Here is a 20,519-nt window from a genome sequence, read left to right on the forward strand (position 1 = left end):
AACGGCAGAATCAAGGAAGCTCAGGGATTTTTATAAGGTATTCAACTGAGAAATCACAGAACAACTTTTACAAGGTATTGTTTTAGCAAGTTACAGGTCCTCTTTAAATACCACTCAGAGATTGACAGCTGCTGTTAGAGGCAGATGACTTGCATAACACAGCCGGCACCTTCTTTGTATGGAGCGAGCTCCGCTCATGACCTCACTCCATACACCTGCACCTGATATCCGCCATGCATACACTGCACACATCAGGAAAGGGTTAAAAGTTCTGCAACCTTTTCAAGAGATCTTTTTTGCTCCCATGAGTAGGAACATGTTTTTAATACTTCTCACAGCTGAGGGTTTGCTATCATTGGATTTGGTCTAAACAAACCTATGCAAGCTTAACCCAGCAGCAGAAAAAATCTCTCTCCTGCCCTACACTGCAGGCTGATTGTTACAATGTGTCTGGGAACAGCAATCTCAGCTGTGTGAGCAGGACCAGGCTTGGATGGGTGTTCAACTTCTCCTTTCGATGACAGCAAAAAAATATATATAATTAAAGTTTAACTAATTGTTAATGGTGACGGGTTGTGCATTTGCAGTGGGCCGAGAAGCACAAGCAGTGCAACCGTCTGAAGCTGAGTGACATGCTCGTGAAGCCGCATCAACGTCTCACCAAGTACCCCCTGCTGCTCAAGTCAATCCTAAAGAAGACGGACGACCATCAAATCAGAGAGTCCATCATCACTATGGTACGTTATTATTGTGAGACTTAAATGGGTTTTCCCATGTAATTGGCCGGACTCCATTCCTTAATGGGATCCCAGTGGTCAAACTCCTATGCCCATGGTGGGGGCTTAGACAGAGCGCAAGTCCAAAGAATGGGAGAATGTTAGTCCTGGCCGATTGCAGCTATTTTTCTAAAATTTGATATTATGTCGTCCTATAGATAAACTCAGTGGAGCGTTTCATCAATCACGTGAACTCACGAATGCGCCAGCGGCAGGAACAGCAGCGACTGGCGGCCATCATCAGCCGCATTGACTCCTATGAAGCTGTTGAGAGCAGTTCTGATGAAGTGGAGAAGGTGAGAAATTAAATAATAGAATTAATGGTGTCAGCCACATCATCTATTATTTTATTAGGTAGTAAGAACTAGATGACAGCAGGAGGCGGCACCTTGGGCAAGGCCAGTATTTTGCGCCCACTAACCTGTGGAACATTAGTAGGGATGAGCCGACCCTTGGAAGTTTGGGTTCTAGTTCCCGACCTGAACTTTATTCCAAAGTTCAGTTCGAGTACCAGAACTGTACCTGAACTTGAACCAGAACCCGAATCTCATTGAAAACAATGGGGACCCGAACTTTTCAGCTTGAGAAATCTCTCTCTCCTTTGCAACAGACTTCCGGGGAAAGTCCGTGTTCGGCGTTTAGCACCGGACACTAACTGTCCGGTATGAATGCCAAACTATTAAGTTCGGGTTCACTCATCTCTAACTATTATCACTCCCTGATCCCTTCCAACAGTCGAGTCCTGAACTCCTTATTTCCATAGCACATGTATTGCATTTTAAGAAAATATTGCTTTAATTAAAGTAAGACTTTGTTTGACATTTCCGTAAATCCATTCGCCCTTTTAGTTTCGAGGAATAAGCAGAATTCATGTGCAGAAGTATCCATTTATATCAGTTATGCAAATGTAAGCAGCCAAACGAATGTACAGGAATGTGAACTTACACACGTGGTCAAAATTGTTGGTACCTCTCGTTTAATGAAAGAAAAACCCATAATGGCCACAGAAATAACTTGAATCTGACAAAAGTAATAATAAATAAAAAATCTATGAAAATGAACAAGATAGTCAGTCATTGCTTTCCAACCCTGCTTCCACAGAATTTTTGAAAAAATGAAACTCATGAAATAGGCCTGGACAGAAATGATGGTTCTTCTTAACTTAATATTTTGTTGAACAACCTTTTGAGGCAATCACTGCAATCAAACGATTCCTGTAACTGTCAATGAGACTTCTGCGCCTCTCGACAGGTATTTTGCCCCACTCCTCATGAGCAAACTGCTCCAGTTGTCTCGTGTTTGAAGGTTGCCTTTTCCAGACGGCATGTTTCAGCTCTTTCCAAAGATGCTCAATAGGATTTAGGTCAGGGCTCATAGAAGGCCACTTCAGAATAGTCCAATGTTTTCCTCCTAGCCATTCTTGGGTGTTTTTAGCTGTGTGTTTTGGGTCATTATCCTGTTGCAAGACCCAACTTAGACCAAGCTTTCTGACACTGGGCAGCACATTTCTCTCTAGAATCCCTTGTTAGTCTTGAGATTTTAGTGTACCCTGCACAGATTCAAGACACCCTGTGCCAGATGCAGCAAAGCAGCCCCAGAACATAACAGAGCCTCCTTCATGTTTTACAGTAGGGACAGTGTTCTTTTCTTGATATGCTTCATTTTTCCGTCTGTGAGCATAGAGCTGATGTGCCTTGCCAAAAACTTCCATTTTTGTCTCATCTGTCCATAGGACATTCTCCCAGAAGCTTTGTGGCTTGTCAACATTTAGTTTGGCAAATTCCAGTCTGGCTTTTTTATGATTTTTTTTCAACAATGGTGTTCTCCTTGGTCGTCTCCCATGAAGTCCTCTTTGGATCAAACAATGACGGATGGTGCGATCTGACACTGATGTTCCTTGAGCTTGAAGTTCACTTTTAATCTCTTTAGAAGTTATCCTGGGCTCTTTTGTTACCATTCATATTATCCTTCTCTTTGATTTGTCATCAATTTTCCTCCTGCGGCCACGTCCAGGGAGGTTGGCTACAGTCCCATGGATCTTAAATTTCTGAATAATATGTGCAACTGTAGTCACAGGAACATCAAGCTGCTTGGAGATGGTCTTATAACCTTTATAACCTTTACCTTTGACATGCTTGTCTATAATTTTCTTTCAAAACACCTGAGACAACTCTTTCCTTTGCTTCCTCTGGTCCATGTTGAGTGTGGTACACACCATGTCACCAAACAGCACAGTGAGTATCTGTAGCCCTACATACAGGCCCACTGACTGATTACAAGATTGTAGACACCTGTGATGCTAATTAGTGGACACAACTTGATTTAACATGTCCCTTTTGTCACATTATTTTCAGGGGTACCATCATTTCTGTCCAGGCCTATTTCATGAGTTTATTTTTTTTTTAAATTCTTTAGAAGCAGGGTTGAAAAGCAATGTTTGACTTTCATTTTTTCATTTTCATAGATTTTTAATTTATTATTACTTTTGTCAGATTCAAGTTATTTCTTTGACCATTGTGGGTTTTTCTTTCATTAAACGAGGGAGACCAACAATTTTGACCACGTGTGTAACTTTATGCAAGTGCCCTCCACTCTTCCCCCATGCTACGATACTGTCTATACACTTTTAGGGCTCATTTACACTGCATAACTTGCACCCGAAAATGACCATCAGTCAGCACCAACCCTGCTTCCAATACGCACGGAACGATCTTTAATATATCTTTCAGTGCACATAGGCTGTTATTGTTCTAGGCAGCACATGTCCTGTTTACAGTGAACAATGTGCTGCCGAGAATGACTTATAAGCAAGTGTAAAAATCATTTCAGCCAATCAATGAGCATTTTGCTCATTCATTGGGTGATTGGGTCGATTATTTAAAAAAAAAAGTATTTTTATGATCGCTTGTTCACGATAATCGGGCAGTGTAAACGCAGTCTAATGCTGGTTTAAATTGCACGACCTTCGGCTAAAAACAACCGCCGATCAGCTACCGGTTTGTCGATTGGAGGTCATTTAATTGCCTTTTCAGACCATGCTTCTGGTGCACACAAAACGATCAGCAATTGATCGTTCTGCGCGTGTAGACTGTTATTGTTCTCGGCAGCAAATGCTTACACAGGACGATGTATTGCTGAACATGGTCATTTTAAAGCTAACCAAAAAATAATTGCACCCAACAAATGGATCAGCAGCTTGTTTGCTCCTAATTATCATGGAACGATCGCTCTTTGGAATGCTTGTTCCCAATATTTGTGCAGTTTAAATTCTTCTCTACGGTCTCTTGTTTGATTCCTATTCAGCAGAACTTTGTCATCGGCTGCTTCGCTCTGCATAAGCAGTGACCAAGATGACAAAGTCTTCTCTGCTGCTGTGCTCTGCAGAGGTACCGTGGTCAGCAGTGGGCATGTTTCCCTGAAAGAAGCTCCTGGTCCTTGTTGGACACCTAGTTTGCCGCTAGTAGTTGCAGCACTTGCCGGACACTTCATGAAGGTTCCCTAGGGGCATTTCCTGTTGTCCTGAAATATATTGATCATGGGGAAATGGGACCCTAAAATTTTGCACCCCTACAGAATTTACTGTAACTAAACTGTCCCCATGTCCTCTTCCCATGCTACGCAACTGTATGACCGGTTCCATTGGGCGTCAGCTTTTTTTTTTTCCTTTGCGTTGTCTTTATATAATATTGATATAACTAATGTTTAATATTTTTTTCATTATCAGATATTGAAGGAATTCTATAAGTTGGATTTGACGGCGCCGATGATCGGAACGTCCCCCGATGACACCCGACAACTTCTGCTGGAAGGAAGCCTCAAAATGAAAGAAGGGAAAGACAGCAAGGTGCGAAGAGAGCTAATAAAATAACATTAATTGATAGTACAATTATTCTATCGATAATAAGCCAAGTCTGGAGGTTGGGGGTGGGGTCCATGGAGAAGAAAAAAGTTGGAAAAAAAGTAAAAATAGCGCCTCCTGCTGTTTCTTACCATCCTGGAAGAAGTGGGGTCAATCGCTTTGTTTGACTTCCCTGCCATCGCGGTTCCCAATTTGGTCTATAATATCTGATGTTATATATATATATATATATATATATATATATATACACTGTACTGACCAAAAGTTTGGACACACCTCATTTAAAGATTTTTCTGTATTTTCATGACTATGAAAATTGTACATTCACACTGAAGGCATCAAAACTATGAATTAACACATGTGGAATTATATACTTAACAAAAAAGTGTGAAACAACTGAAAATATGTCTTATATTCTAGGTTCTTCAAAGTAGCCACCTTTTGCTTTGATGACTGCTTTGCACACTCTTGGCATTCTCTTGATGAGCTTCAAGAGGTAGTCACCGGAAATGGTTTTCACTTCACAGGTGTGGCCTTTCAGGTGTAATAAGTGGGATTTCTTGCCTTATAAATGGGGTTGGGACCATCAGTTGTGTTGTGCAGAAGTCAGGTGGATACACAGCTGATAGTCCTACTGAATAGACTGTTAGAATTTGTATTATGGCAAGAAAAAAGCAGCTAAGTAAAGAAAAATGAGTGGCCATCATTACTTTAAGAAATGAAGGTCAGTCAGTGCGAAAAATTGGGCAAACTTTGAAAGTGTCCCCAAGTGCAGTTGCAAAAACCATCAAGCGCTACAAAGAAACTGGCTCACATGAGGACCTCCCCAGGAAAGGAAGACCAAGAGTCACCTCTGCTTCTGAGGATAAGTTTATCCGAGTCACCAGCCTCAGAAATCGCAGGTTAACAGCAGCTCAGATTAGAGACCAGGTCAATGCCACACAGAGTTCTAGCAGCCGACACATCTCTTCAAAAACTATTAAGAGGAGACTTTGTGCAGCAGGCCTTCATGGTAAAATAGCTGCTAGGAAACCACTGCTAAGGACAGGCAACAAGCAGAAGAGACTTGTTTGGGCTAAAGAACACAAGGAATGGACATTAGACCAGTGGAAATCTGTGATTTGGTCTGATGAGTCCAAATTTGAGATCTTTGCTTCCAACCACCGTGTCTTTGTGCGACGCAGAAAAGGTGAACGGATGGACTCTACATGCCTGGTTCCCACCGTGAAGCATGGAGGAGGAGGTGTGATGGTGTGGGGGTGCTTTGCTGGTGACACTGTTGAGGATTTATTCAAAATTGAAGGCATACTGAACCAGCATGGCTACCACAGCATCTTGCAGCGGCATGCTATTCCATCCGGTTTGCGTTTAGTTGGACCATCATTTATTTTTCAACAGGACAATGACCCCAAACACACCTCCAGGCTGTGTAAGGGCTATTTGACCAAGATGGAGAGTGATGAGGTGCTATGCCAGATGACCTGGCCTCCACAGTCACCAGACCTGAACCCAATCGAGATGGTTTGGGGTGAGCTGGACCGCAGAGTGAAGGCAAAAGGGCCAACAAGTGCTAAGCATCTCTGGGAACTCCTTCAAGATTGTTGGAAGACCATGTCCGGTGACTACCTCTTGAAGCTGATCAAGAGAATGCCAAGAGTGTGCAAAGCAGTCATCAAAGCAAAAGGTGGCTACTTTGAAGAACCTAGAATATAAGACATATTTTCAGTTGTTTCACACTTTTTTTGTTAAGTATATAATTCCACATGTGTTAATTCATAGTTTTGATGCCTTCAGTGTGAATGTACAATGTTCATAGTCATGAAAATACAGAAAAATCTTTAAATGAGAAGGTGTGTCCAAACTTTTGGTCTGTACTGTATGTATGTATATATATATATATATATATATATATATATATATAAGGATCTGACCATGTATTTGTCCTTACAGATGGATGTTTACTGCTTCCTGTTTACGGATCTTTTCCTCATCACAAAACCAGTGAAGAAAGCGGAGAGGACCAAAGTTGTCAGACAGCCCTTACTGGTGGACAAAATCGTCTGCAGAGAACTTAAAGACACAGGTGAACGATTAGCGTCATTTACTGCAGTACCATTTCTGTACACTAGATGGTGATGGCGCACCCTGTGACCCTCCCCTCTGTTTTGTACTGGGATTGATAACTGGGCCGCCACTTGTTGCTGCTAATGGTTACTGGGATTTGCATGTTCATCTCCTGTCAGTCTGAAGCCTTTGTTTGCATACTATAAAGCAGATGTGCTGCCAGGTGACAATCAAATATTAACTTTGTATGGGTGATGAATACTGTTTGGCTAAAATACACATTTAATGGAAGTAAATAACCTGTAATGGCGGTAAATAAACACAGGTCATGTTATACTGCAGCGCTATTGTGAAAGATGAACAAAAGGCGTCACTTGATCACCTGCATTGCCCCCACTCCAAAGCTGAAGACCCTAATGTTTTGTCTTCCATCACCTTATTTTCAGGTTCCTTCCTGGTAATTTACCTAAATGAGTTCAGAAGTGCAGTCGCCGCCTATACTTTTCAAGCCAGCGGCCAGTCCTTGTGCAGAGGATGGGTGGAAGCGCTTTTCAATGCACAGGTAAGCGGAAACACAGGCAACGAGGGGTAAAAATGCAGAAGTGGTGATTTGTTTCTATTATACTTTTCCTCTGATTGTTCCTCTCCTAATTTTGGCTTACAAATACTGATGTAAAATACTGACCAAATACTGATCGTGTGAACATGATCAAAAACTTGCATGCACTCCAAAATTGTACCGATAAAAACTGCAGCTCGTTACCAAAAAAAAAAGATCTCTCACACAGCTAAATGAAAAGGTAAAAAAATATATATTTTCCTTTGGAACATGATTTTCTTGGGCAAAGTAGTAGAATGTTAAAAGATATCAATTGTGTATCACTGTAAATCTATCGACCTGTACTACGAAATTATATCATTTTTTATCCCGCATAATGAACGCTGTAAAAGAAATATGAAAAACAGTGCCAGAATTGCTGTTTTTAGTTCATTCAGCCTTGAAAAAAATTTTATAAAGTGAGATAAAAAAGATTTATGTAGCCAAAAATGACACCGGGTAAAATTACAGCTTGTCCCGCAAAAATTAAGCCCTCTAGCAGCTTTGTGTGCAGAAAAATAAAAAATTTATGACGATCAGAATATGGCGTCCCAAAATTTTTTTTATTCTTTGTAAGGTAATTCTTTTGTGCAAAAGTAGAAAAACATGAAAATAAAATTATATAAATTTAGTTTTGTCTTAGTCGTATCAACCTGCAGAATAAAGATAATGTCAATTATACTGAACGGTGAATGGTGTTTAAAGGATAAATAGATATAATTTAGAATTGCTGTTTTTTTTTTCATTTTGTTTCCAAAAGAGTGTAATAAATATTGATCAGAATATTGTTAGCAGCACAAAATAGTGACGATGAAGAGTACAGCTTGTCACTCAAAAAATAAGACCTCATACAGATCTGTTGATGGAATAGTAAAAAAAAAATCATAGCTCTCAGAACATGGACGCCCAAAAGCAAAGATTTTTTTTTCAGAGTACTTATTGTGCAAAAGTAAAACATATATAAATAAAACTATATAAAATTTCATTGCAATAATTGTACTGCCCCCCCCCCCCCCCCAGAATAAAGCAACACGATGAATAGCATAAAGTTAAAAAAAAAAAGACAAAAACTGGCAGAATTGCTGTTTTGTTTATATTCCTCCCCGTAAAGAGTTAATAAAAGTTTATTAATAAGTTATATATACACCAAAATTATGTCACTGACTCATCCAATCCTCTTTCAGAACAATCAAAAATAAGCCCTAATACAAATACTTAGAAAAAAAAAAAGTTATGGCTTCCAGAATGTAACGATAAAAAGTCAGGAAGAGGTTAATATTTTTTTAGGGGGGTTTAATATCGGGCATGCTTTTCCACAATGAGTGAAGGTCCTGGGGGTTTTAAAAATGAAATTTTGCTGATTTACATTAGATTATATTGCTACAACTAATGATGCAATACATCACCCAGCCTGTAGAGTTGCTGTTGCCCTCTGTTCACAGTCATGTCTCTCTGTCCTTCATCTCTATCATGCAAGTAACCTGTAAATCATTAACATTTTCCAATAGAACCTGTTACAGAGGCTGCGTCAGGAGCATGTGCAGAACCAGCAGCAGGTATCGCATCACCCAGAAGAGGAAGAAGATATGGAAAGTGGAACATCCGCAGCCAGCTCCCCAACGATACTGCGACGAAGCAGTGCTGACATGTTACATAGGTAAGTAGCCAAATATCCATCTTAAAAGGGGGTCGTCTGCTGTGGACAGAATATACTGATCACAGGGTTTCTAGCATCTGTAATATAGAAGAACTCAGCTCAGCAGGAAGTTCTTGATATCCCTGCAGCGCTCCTATAGGAGCAATAAAGGATTACATATTTTCTATTCCAATAATTCAGCTGTCCATGTAAATTAATCTCTATATATTATATGGTTTTGAATCACTGATGTTGATAATTTAGGGTTCAGAATCAGGGCCGTGGAGTCGGAGTTGGTGTCCCTTTTTGGTGGAGTCGAAGTCGGAATCGGAGTCGGTGTAAAATGTACCGACTCTGACTCCTAAAATATATAATAAATTGGGTGCAGTAGTTCAATGCAGTTTGTGGGGAATATTTTTTCATAAGAATTTTGGAAAGTTATGAAATGTCCTAGTCCTGATCTAAGGGTCTAGACTTTTAGCTGAGATGAATCTGTGCTACAGTAAATTTATCACTTAAACATGAGACATGTATGAGGGAGTCGGTGTCGTGGAGTCGGTGTCATGGAAATTGAGGAGTCGGAGCTTTGGCTTACCGACTCCACAGCCCTGTTCAGAATAGACAATTGTTGTGTCTCATTATGATGATCATTGCTATCAGTATTTTAACTTTTGTAAATTTGGTTTCTATACTTTTTTTTTCAGCCAATCAGACGGCTCGACAGAGACAATTTCCGTCGTGGTGATTGACGCCTGTGAGGACCTATCGTCTCCTGAGACAGAGCAAGGACTCTTCAGTTCTCAGTCTGATGAAACGTCAATCAGTACCACCGCCTCCTCCATCACCCCTACCAGGGACATGTTTGAAAGCATGGAGACTTCAGATGCAAACCCAGCGGCAGATTCTAACTATCTAAAACTGGAGCCAAACTCCTGTAGATCGTCATCTATTGACAGCGCTTATGGGACCCTCTCGCCGACGTCACTGGAGGAGTTCGTAGAACGTCAGCAACAAGAAGTTACAGAAGAAGAAAGAGAGTCAGTCAGTTCTCAGCGCTCAACATCTCCAAAACTCAAAAGGAGGACCCCAGTCCAGCTCTTACCATGCAAATCCAAGGTCCTGAAATCCAAATCAGAAGCCAATCTCTTTCATCTGATTTCCACTGACCCAACAGACCACAATGATGAGGAAGCTCAGCTGACCCAAAGTAAAAGCCTGTGTGAACTCTTCATGTCGCGGAATACTGATGCATTTATGGACAGCAATAAAAATGGCCGGGCTCGATACGTTTCCCACAAAAGGACTAGCTTTGTGGAACATTCCTTGAGAAAGGCTGAAGAACACCCAGCAAAGCCCAGGTCTCAATCTGTCTCTACGAGACAGCACGTTGTCAACCTAAGTAGCTGCAGCAGCAGTTCATCTGACCTGTCCGATTCAGAAGACATACAATTTCCCAAAGCTGCTGAAGATCCACTTTCGGAGCAACTTGACTCTCTCCCAGATTTTGAGCTAGACTCCCCGTCACAGGAGTATGCAGAGTACGCGGAGGACAATGAGATAGAAGTGGACAATGATGGTGCACCGGGCTGTGCCAGGCGGACAATGTCAGACCCACAGCAGTCATCACAGCATAGGAAACTTACCTTGGCTCAACTGTACAGAATTAGAACAACTTTACTCCTTAATTCCACTCTTACAGCCTCGTAAGTCAATCTAATTTTATTAGTTATGCATTTGGTAGTAGACCAACCCAATTTACAATAACTGCAGCTATATGGAGAAAATTCTTTAGAGGGGTTGATCACTTCTGGACAACCTCTTTGAATGGGCCCAGGGCGGTGAAAATAAAACAATGCCAGACCAGCAGCACTCCTCCATAATTAGCGCTGAATCTTCTGCTGCTTTTCTGGGATCAAGAATCAACCGCTGCAGCCAATCAGCTGTTTTTCCTGCTCTAACAAAATGTTAAGGCAGCAGCTGATCAGCAAAACACATAATGACCCCGCCAAGTGTCGATCCCAGGAGGCAGAGCACGGATGAGTGCTGCTGGTCCAGGAGAGTACGGAAGAGCAGTGATGGTGCAGGAGGTGATTGACATAATTTATGTACATATATCTTTTTTTTAATCACCTAGGCTAATTAATAACAGGTTGCCAGTAGTAGAAAACTCCTTTAAGGTCCTCATACACATTGGGTTAAACTCGGGCGAACCTGTTGAATTTGGTGGGCTCACCTGTCATCTAATGTATATTTTGGTCTTGACAGATGATCAAGCAGTGTGAATTTTTACGCCTGCTCTAAGGATAGGTAAAAGGAACCTGTCACTTCCCATAGATATGTAATTACCTAGTGCAAATGCCGCCATTCTCTTGAATGTAATGTTTTTTGTTCCTACTCTTCTGAGGCATGGACCCCTCTTCCCTGAATATAAATGTGGTCTTTTTTAGCTAAGAGGGTGTGGTCCTGAACTTTTTCCTATGGGAATCTTCATGAGGACCTCACCCAGTTGGCCAAAAAGACTAGATTTACATACAGGGTAAAAAAGACCATATCTTAGGATTGGAGAGGAGCAGGAACAAAAGGAAAACAAGACCGGATTCAGGAGAACAGCGGCATTTATACCAAGGAAAAAAAAATTACATATTTATGGAAAGTGACAGTGGTTTACCGCCCTTTCTCCATTGAAAACACATGAATGCACTGCCATTCATTACTGCTGTTGTTTGTTACAATGTATCATCCCAGATAAGAGATATCATCCTGGAGTCTAATACAAGAAAAAATAATGTGATCTAGAATATTACCTATATTGATACATTGTAACAAACTGCAACTCAGCAAAAAGTAGAACTAGTTTATTGCAAAAATAAGATTAATTCAGTGACAAGTGATAAGGATTGACAGCCTTATCTATATCTGCAGGGTCTTGGGTCCCACCGTTCCTTCCATATTCTTTAGTAAGGAGTATGGATGGGGGTCGTCCTGTCCTAGAAATGCTTTATTGGTAATGCGGATTGAGGATGAGTCTGGGCGCTTCCTTCAGTGACAGGTAATGATAAAGGTCTATACTTTATACTAATTTCCATTCATTTGTTGTATTTTCAGGGAGGTGTAATACATCGGGACAGAAATGGGTTGACAGCAGAAGAACAAATGTGTGACCTATAGTGAGCGGCCTGCCTTCTCTATACCACATATTTATGGATGTCGATGTGGCCGAGTCCGGGGGTCTTTGTGCCACTGTTGGTCTGGATGGTTGGGAGAATCTGGATTCACGGACAGACGTTTGCAGAAAATCTCCTCCCCCTCCTCCTCGAGACTCTGAAACGCGTCTTGTTTGCACTTTGAGCAATAAAGAACTACTAATATGAACTTCAAGTCTGTGGCAGAAAGCGACAGGCGATGATCGGACGTGTGCCTCACTGATGGATCCCACGTGTTATATGACCACGGGTGTCTTCCTCGTCTTCATGGGACTTCATTATGCATACACCGGACTCTTGCTTTAACGTTTTATGTACTCACCCCTGCCGCTAGGGAGCATCAAACCTATTTGTCCATTAGCACAGCTCGAATTAATGTCTAAGAAATGTTTACTAAGCTGCATGTCCGTCATAGTGATCGAAGGGATGATGTGACTCTACTGTAAATGTTGAGGATATTACAAGTCCCATTGACATGTATAGGAAAAACAGTACAAAGCAATATGGCGGCATTGGCTCTATCTGCCAATCGTTTATTCTCCTCGTCTGGAACCATTGGGTCTTGTGACTATTTAAAGAGTTGGTCAATGCTTATTCCATTGTCAGACCATTTCTTACTTTTTATTTTCTCACTAAATATAGTGGGTTCCCCTAACTCTACCCCCACTTGGTAAAGTAACTGTAACATGGATTATAATGGGCACATTGTTATGCTATAGGTGCCCATACACATTAGATTTGGGTCAATTGGGTTGCCTATCTTTCCGTTGATGTCAGATGTTGGGGGAAATAAGAATTGGGTGTGCTGTTTTTTTTGGCATCAGGCATGTTGGATATCTGGCAACAGCATATTCCTCTTTGCTCAACATGCATGCTCAGCCAAGGGGGTCGGGAAAATTAGTTGTAGAATGCCCCCCAATTGTCTATTTTTTTTTGTAGGATTGTCCCACAAAATGGATCACCCATGGGCTTGGCTTATGCAAATTTCATAAAAGCGGGCACTCCCAGGACGTTTAGTGGCTGCTCTGGGGCTGGGAGTTTAAAATGGACATGACTGTGGGTTGAGCAATAGTTTGGCTAAGGGGTATGGGCACGTTTAGTTTCTAAAATTTAAAAAAACAAAGGAGCAATGACCTCATCAGTTGTACCAGATGACATCACAACTCCTCTAAGTCACAGTCGATCCCCATGTTGTAATTGCCTGTGTACTATACAGAGACCTCCGCCTGTATATACATTGAGAAACGGGTTCCCTTGAAAGCTTCCGTACGTGACCAGAGTTGGACCCCCGAGTCCGATTCATAAGTAGATACGACCGTCTTACGTCTTTCAGATTGCTTGTGTCGCTGACATACAGCCACTAGAACCAGGACGACTTCATTCTGTCACTCATCTTAAAGGATGCGTGGCTAGTGTTTAAGTAAGTGAACCCCCCCGCCCCATAAGGAGGGGGAAATGTCTTTTTCGATAGATTTTGGATGGCGTTGGAAAAGATGTACAGTGACAGTATTATCCTTCCCAGACATGGTGCTTGCCAACGTTTAAGTTATTTCTCCTTGAAAATATTTGTTCCTTTAATTTTTTTTTTCGTTATTTAACTCTTAAAGGGCACTTTATTTGTAAGAAAATTTGTAGTTTCAGTATCCAGTAATTTTTAGAAACCAGTAACCTGTACATATTTTATTATTATATTAGTCTAGCACGACGACATAATAACATGCTCATGTCATAAATTGCTTATACTGACACATGTTCCTAAATAATCTCATTTCCTAACATGCACCAGTAGCCTTTAAGCTGTATAGGCAGCCACTTTATTTGCTGAATGACAATAGTGGAACCACATGAGTGCGACAATAGTCAATGGGGTTTGCCTGGGCTATTCTTTTGTTAGAAACAGCGCCACCCTTGTCTACAGGTTGTGCCTGGTATTGCAGCTTAGACCCAGTTATTTGAATAGAGCTCAGTACCAGAAACAGCTCATAGACAACACTGTCCCTTTTCTCAGATAAGTCGCTTTAAGATATTTTCTAAAGTTTGGTGCAAATATTGAAGATGGCCGCCCTGTAGGTGATACAGTCTATAATAACTAGGTTCCCTATATTAGTGCATTGTAATGTAACCCCCCTCATCCATATGTCTTTACACCACGTACCCCGGCAGGGTAATTTTTATTTATTAAATATATATTACTTCTTTAAAGTGGTATCCTTTTTTTTTGTAAAAAAAAATAAATATATAAGTGAACTGAGTTTTTCCTAATAATTTGGAAATAAAATTGTAAATGTAATAAAATGTTTGTAAATGTTATTACGGCCTTGTGGCTTCATTTAAAAATGATAATAATTTATACATAAAGGTCTAATATAGGATGGATTGTACTGTTATGGGGACACTCAGGATGAGACTCTTGTGGGGATACCCCAGAATACTACTATTATAAGTACAGTGGGTGTCCATGTTATGGGGGCCATCAGGAAGGATGTTGCTAAAATTGGGATCTTACTTTGATAGGGGGCGTTGTGGCTGTCCTGATTATTTGGACACTCAGGACATTATTGGTATTGGGATACTCCTGGTGTTATTGTTATGGAGGCTCTATGGATATCAGGATGACACTACTATGGAGGGCGCAGTGGCTATCATGGTTACTCAGGCATTCAGGATGTTATTGGGATGCTTCTGGTGTTATTGTCTTGGAGGCACTGTGGGACTCAAGATGACACTACTGTGGGGGAATTGTGGCTGTCACAGTTACTCCTACAATCAATGTTATCGATATGCTCCAGGTGTTATGGTTATGGGGGCACTGTTGCTGTCACAGTTACTCAGGCACTGAATATGTTATTGGGATACTCCAGATGTCATTGTTATGGAGGCACTGTGGGTCTTATGGTTAAGGGAGTTTTCTCGATGATTCTACTATGGGGGTCACTGTGCCTGTCAAGGTGATTTTAGCACTCAGGATGTTATTGATATTGGGATTCTTCAGTTGTCACTATCACGGTCATTGTTACTTCTGTTAAAGGGGTTGTCCGGGACTTTAACATTGATGGCCTATCCTTAGGAGAGGTCATTAATGTCTGATCGGTGGGGGTCTGACATCTGGCATACACTTCCCCTCCTAGCGCCGATCAGCCTTTCCTGGTGTCGGCGACGGCCAGAACTGCTCAGTTATGGAGCTGCACAGCTCCATTGACGGAATAGTGGCCGCTGCCAGGTACTGCACATCCACCCCATTTTCAAATCAGTAGGGAATGAATGTGCAGTACCTGGCCGTGGCCACTATTCCTGCAACGGAGCCGTGCAGCTCCACAACTGAGCAGTTCTGGCCGCTGCCGACACCGAGAACAGCTTATCGGCGGGGGGTGGGGTGGGAATGTGGCGGATGTCACACCCCTGTTGATCATTAGCCTCAATGTATTGAAGCTAGTTTTGATTTTGATATAGATAAAAAGTGTGCCAACCTCCGCTGTCAGGCAGGGACGAGTGTGAGTTCATTATAGGGACTGTTAGCTATATACATAAAAAAGGAACTATCACTTGGGTGGTTTGTCCTTTAGATATTTTATTAAATATCTATTAAAAGTTACATTTTAATTCTGCATCTATATAAATAAAGGTACGAATAGTAAACGGTGATTTATTTGTTGTTGGTTACATACTGAAGCTATCACTTGACCTGCCATTTGAAAGCACAAAGGCCCATGCTGCCCCCGCCTCCAATGCTCCGTCTCCACTGTTAACAGTATCAGCACCCTGAGGACACAGATACTGCAACCAGCATAGCAGACAATGTTGCCCACAACCGGACCAGCCCATCTGGCATTTGTCAGAATCGTCAGATGGCCAGTCCGACCCTGGATCCATCATTATGAGTGGCCATATGTTGAGGGTTTAACATTTTAACATTGTAAAATACAATACCATGAGTGCTTTCACAGGTGAGGCTCTTGATTTTTGTTTTCGCCCTGGTGGAGATATCCTAGACCGAGGGGGGCTGGAGGTCGGACTGAACATAGTGGGGTTCTCCAAAAACACAGTCACCTCCTTCCACCCGAGTCTAAGGCTAAGTGCCCACGATGCAGAAATGCTGCAGATCTTTTCCGCATCTTCCTGGCAGGAAAAACGCATGTGGATTTTACATGTGTTTTTCCTGCCAGTGACAAGGGTTTGTCAAGCTTTCTCACATGCATTTCTGCATGCGGGTTATCAAGCGCTTTTCCAAGCGATTTTAGCATCACTTGGAAAAGTGCTTGACAACTTGGTCACACTATATACAGTGCTGGCCAAAAGTATTGGCACCCCTGCAATTCTGTCAGATAATACTCAGTTTCTTCCTGAAAATGATTGCAATCACAAATTCTTTGGTATTATTATCTTCATTTAATTTGTCTTCAATGAAAAAACACAAACAGAATTGTCCTAAAGCCAAATTGGATACAATTCCACTCCAAACCTAAAAAAGGGGGTGGACAAAAGTATTGGCACTGTGTGAAAAATCATGTGATGCTTCTCTAATTCGTGTAATTACCAGCACCTGTAACTTACCTGTGGCACCTAACAGGTGTTGGCAATAACTAAATCACACTTGCAGCCAGTTAACATGGATTAAAGTTGACTCAACCTCTGTCCTGTTTCCTTGTGTGTACCACATTGAGCATGGAGAAAAGAAAGAAGACCAAAGAACTGTCTGAGGACTTTAGAAACCAAATTATGAGGAAGCATGAGCAATCTCAAGGCTACAAGTCCATCTCCAAAGACCTGAATGTTCCTGTGTCTTCCGTGCGCAGTGTCATCAAGAAGTTTAAAGCCCATGGCACTGTGGCTAACCTCCCTAGATGTGGACGGAAAAGAAAAATTGACGAGAGATTTCAACGCAAGATTGTGCGGATGGTGGATAAAGAACCTCGACTAACATCCAAACAAGTTCAAGCTGCCCTGTAGTCTGAGGGTACAACAGTGTCAACCCGTACTATCCATCTGCGTCTGAATGAAAAGGGACTGTATGGTAGGATACCCAGGAAGACCCCACTTCTTACCCCGAGACATAAAAAAAGCCAGGCTGGAGTTTGCCAAAACTTACCTGAGAAAGCCTAAAACGTTTTGGAAGAATGTTCTCTGGTCAGATGAGACAAAAGTAGAGCTTTTTGGGAAGAAGCATCAACATAGAGTGTACAGGAAAAAAAAAGAGGCATTCAAAGAAAAGAACACGGTCCCTACAGTCAAACATGGCGGAGGTTCCCTGATGTTTTGGGGTTGCTTTGCTGCCTCTGGCACTGGACTGCTTGACCGTGTGCATGGCATTATGAAGTCTGAAGACTACCAACAAATTTTGCAGCATAATGTAGGGCCCAGTGTGAGAAAGCTGGGTCTCCCTCAGAGGTCATGGGTCTTCCAGCAGGACAATGACCCAAAACACACTTCCAAAAGCACTATAAAATGGTTTGAGAGAAAGCACTGGAGACTTCTAAGCTGGCCAGCAATGAGTCCTGACCTGAATCCCATAAAACACCTGTGGAGAGATCTCAAAATGGCAGTTTGGAGAAGGCACCCTTCAAATATCAGGGACCTGGAGCAGTTTGCCAAAGAACAATGGTCTACAATTCCAGCAGAGCATTGTAAGAAACTCATTGATGGTTACCGGAAGCCGTTGTTCGCAGTTATTTTGGCTAAAGGTTGTGCAACCAAGTATTAGGCTGAGGGTGCCAATACTTTTGTCCGGCCCATTTTTGGAGTTTTGTGTGAAATGATCAATGATTTGATTTTTGCTTCATTCTCTTTTGTGTTTTTTCCTTGCAAGCAAATTAAATGAAGAGACTAATACCAAAGAATTTGTGATTGCAATCATTTTCAGGAAGAAACGGAGTATTATCTGACAGAATTGCATTGGTGCCAATACTTTTGGCCAGCACTGTAAATCCATGCAAACGGCAAGTTAATAGTTAAAAAAAGAATAAAAATGGTAAAAAATAAAAAACATTATACTTAATATACTTATACCTGTCACATGACTAAATGACATCATGGCAGGTCCTTTCAGACCACCGCAAGCCATAAAACAGACCGGACGCAGCGGAGAAAACACCGTGGGCCATCAGAAGGTAAGTATAATCTTTATTTTTTATTTTTAATTCTTTTTTTTACAGGTTCTATGGTACCCGGCTCTGGATGAGAGTCTCCTCTTCTCCAGACCCGGGTACCATCCGCACATTGAATCGCTTAATATCCGCATGTGCACATGTAGTCATGCGGATATTATGGGATTCAATGCAAGTCAATGGCGGCAATTAAGCTGCGTGTCCGCAAAATTAATGGACATGCTGCGCATTTTTCCGCAATGATAATCTGCAGCTTAAACTTCTGCAGCATGTACAAAGCACATGCAGATTATCATTGGGGATCATGGGGCACGTATTACCAAGAGTTTTTTAAGTGTTTTCGCTGCGGAAATTCCCCAGCAAAAACGCTTGAAGAACGCATAGTGGGCACGCAGCCTAATGCATGGAGTAGGGGAAATGTCTCATGTCAGTGGATATTAATTATAATTGAGGTGTTTCCCTGTTTCTACATCACGTCCTCGGTCAGCTTTGCCGGTGTGGTTGTATACCGTACTCCTAGAGCTGACATCACTCCTTCCTCCCCATCATTGACTGTCTTCACGTAAATTCTTTAACTTTTTTTTATTTTTTACAAAGGCTGTCACTTGTTACAAGAAGCAAGTTTTCAGAAATGCTACATTCATGTGGTTACATTTCTAAAGCAAAGTCTTAACGCAATTTCCCCTTTGTGTGGGCTACCTAATGACAAGACGACGGGGAGGTGGGGCTGGGGACGGCTGCGAGCAAAATACGGAAGAGGTGAAACCTTACATTGCCTGAAGTCTTAGCTGTCACTGTAGTAATTTCTCCAGGGGATGTTGGACTTGATGCATCGTGTTATATGCACCCGGACTCTGAAGCTTTGAGACCTTCTTTGATGCACTTGATCATTTATTTAAAAAAAAGAAGAAAAATGAAGTTTTTTTTGTGCGTTTTGCTGATGGGATGGGTAAGTCACGACTTTTCTTTAGACCTCTCACTACTGACAGCATTAAGGCTATGTTCACACGTTGGTTTTTTGCTGCTTTTTTCTGCAGGCAAAACATGCTCTCTGGTTAAAAAAAAGCAGATTTTGCTTCTTTTTTTGGTGCGTTTTTGCTGTGTTTTCAGTGCGTTTTTTTGGTGCAGATTATATGTAATTTTTTCTATTTCACGTGTTTAATAAAGTTGTTTTATTCGCCAAAAATGCAGCAAGAACGCATGGTTGCATTATTAAAACCATTTTTGCACTCCCTCATTGCTTTCTTTGGTGAAAAAAAAACCACTGCAAAAATGCCAAAAGAATTGACATGCTTTAGTTTTCCAATTTTTCCAATTCAGTCAGGAAAAACTAAGCAATCTAATGCACGAGATTTTTGAAATCTCATAGCTGCTGCTTCTGGTACCATAAAAAGCTGCTTTCAGTTTGCATAAAAAAATGCAGCACAAAACACTGAATACATATAATTATTTCCTATTATATTTAGATATTAAAGTGGACCTGTCACTTGCCATATATATGTGTTTTTCACCTGGTGTAAATGCCGCTGTTCTCCTGAATTCAGCGATGTTTTTCTTTCGTTCCTGCGCCTCTCCATTCCTGAGATATGGCTCCTTCTTCCCTGTACATAAATATAGTCTTTTTAGCTAAGTGGGTGTGATCCTCAAGTTAAGCATCACACCCATTTGGCTAACAAGACTAGATTTACATACAGGGAAGATAAGACCATATCTCAGGAATGGAGAAGCGCAGGAACAAAAGAAAAACATTGCTGAATTCAGGAGAACAGCGACATTTACACTAGGTGAAAAACACATATTTAATGCAAGTGACAGATATGAAACAAAATGGGGCATGTTGTTCATAATTAAACAAAAAAATAGTGCAAAATTTAGGTGAAAAATATTGACATAGATGTAATCCATCCATGAGATAGCATAAGGAAGAAAAGCATGGCAAATATATTATGGCAAAGTCTACGTGCCATGCAAGGTGAGGGAAGGAACAAGTGTACAACGACGGGAAGAGGGGGAAGGGAGCCCAACAACTAGGGAAAGGGGAAGTAGAGACCCCAAGCCAGATCTAATATCACCCTGACTACCCTATCGGCCCTAAATAGGTTCCGCACCTATCGCCGAGCAGGAAACCTAATCCCTGAATGTCCCTAGAACTAGGCCCTAGGTAGGGAGGTTGAAAGGGATAAACTTAGCTTGAGAAGACACCAGAGAGATCACACCTACTGTCCTCCAAGGGAACTCCAAGAAGAAACTAGCTGACTACTAGTACTCCAGGCCTGAACAGA

The 20,519-nt window shown here is 41.5% G+C and overlaps 2 protein-coding genes across 9 annotated transcripts in view; both read left to right on the forward strand.

The window, feature by feature from the left end:
* The window catches only part of PLEKHG5 (pleckstrin homology and RhoGEF domain containing G5), a 445,968-nt gene extending 431,522 nt beyond the window's left edge, over positions 1-14,446 (forward strand). For 7 of the 8 annotated variants that reach the window (XM_073656679.1, XM_073656680.1, XM_073656682.1 and 4 more), the window contains 8 exons: positions 588-737; positions 935-1,072; positions 4,501-4,620; positions 6,586-6,718; positions 7,146-7,261; positions 8,806-8,954; positions 9,638-10,636; positions 12,039-14,446. In XM_073656679.1, the coding sequence (XP_073512780.1) occupies positions 588-737; positions 935-1,072; positions 4,501-4,620; positions 6,586-6,718; positions 7,146-7,261; positions 8,806-8,954; positions 9,638-10,636; positions 12,039-12,048 (1,815 nt within the window). In that variant the 3' untranslated portion in view covers positions 12,049-14,446. Of the gene's footprint in view, positions 1-587; positions 738-934; positions 1,073-4,500; positions 4,621-6,585; positions 6,719-7,145; positions 7,262-8,805; positions 8,955-9,637; positions 10,641-12,038 lie in introns of those variants that run through there. The other variant, XM_073656683.1, reaches the window with a different exon arrangement.
* Positions 14,447-18,900: 4,454 nt separating this feature from the next.
* TNFRSF25 (TNF receptor superfamily member 25) overlaps positions 18,901-20,519 on the forward strand; it is a 108,504-nt gene continuing 106,885 nt past the window's right edge. Inside the window, exon 1 of the mRNA XM_073656687.1 lies at positions 18,901-19,186. Within this exon, the coding sequence (XP_073512788.1) occupies positions 19,079-19,186 (108 nt within the window). The 5' untranslated portion in view covers positions 18,901-19,078. The remainder of the gene's footprint in view (positions 19,187-20,519) is intronic.

The sequence above is a fragment of the Phyllobates terribilis genome, unplaced genomic scaffold (genome assembly GCF_046119375.1).
Source record: "Phyllobates terribilis strain yellow unplaced genomic scaffold, ASM4611937v1 Scaffold_12__6_contigs__length_324123572, whole genome shotgun sequence".
NCBI classification, from domain to species: Eukaryota; Metazoa; Chordata; class Amphibia; order Anura; family Dendrobatidae; genus Phyllobates; species Phyllobates terribilis.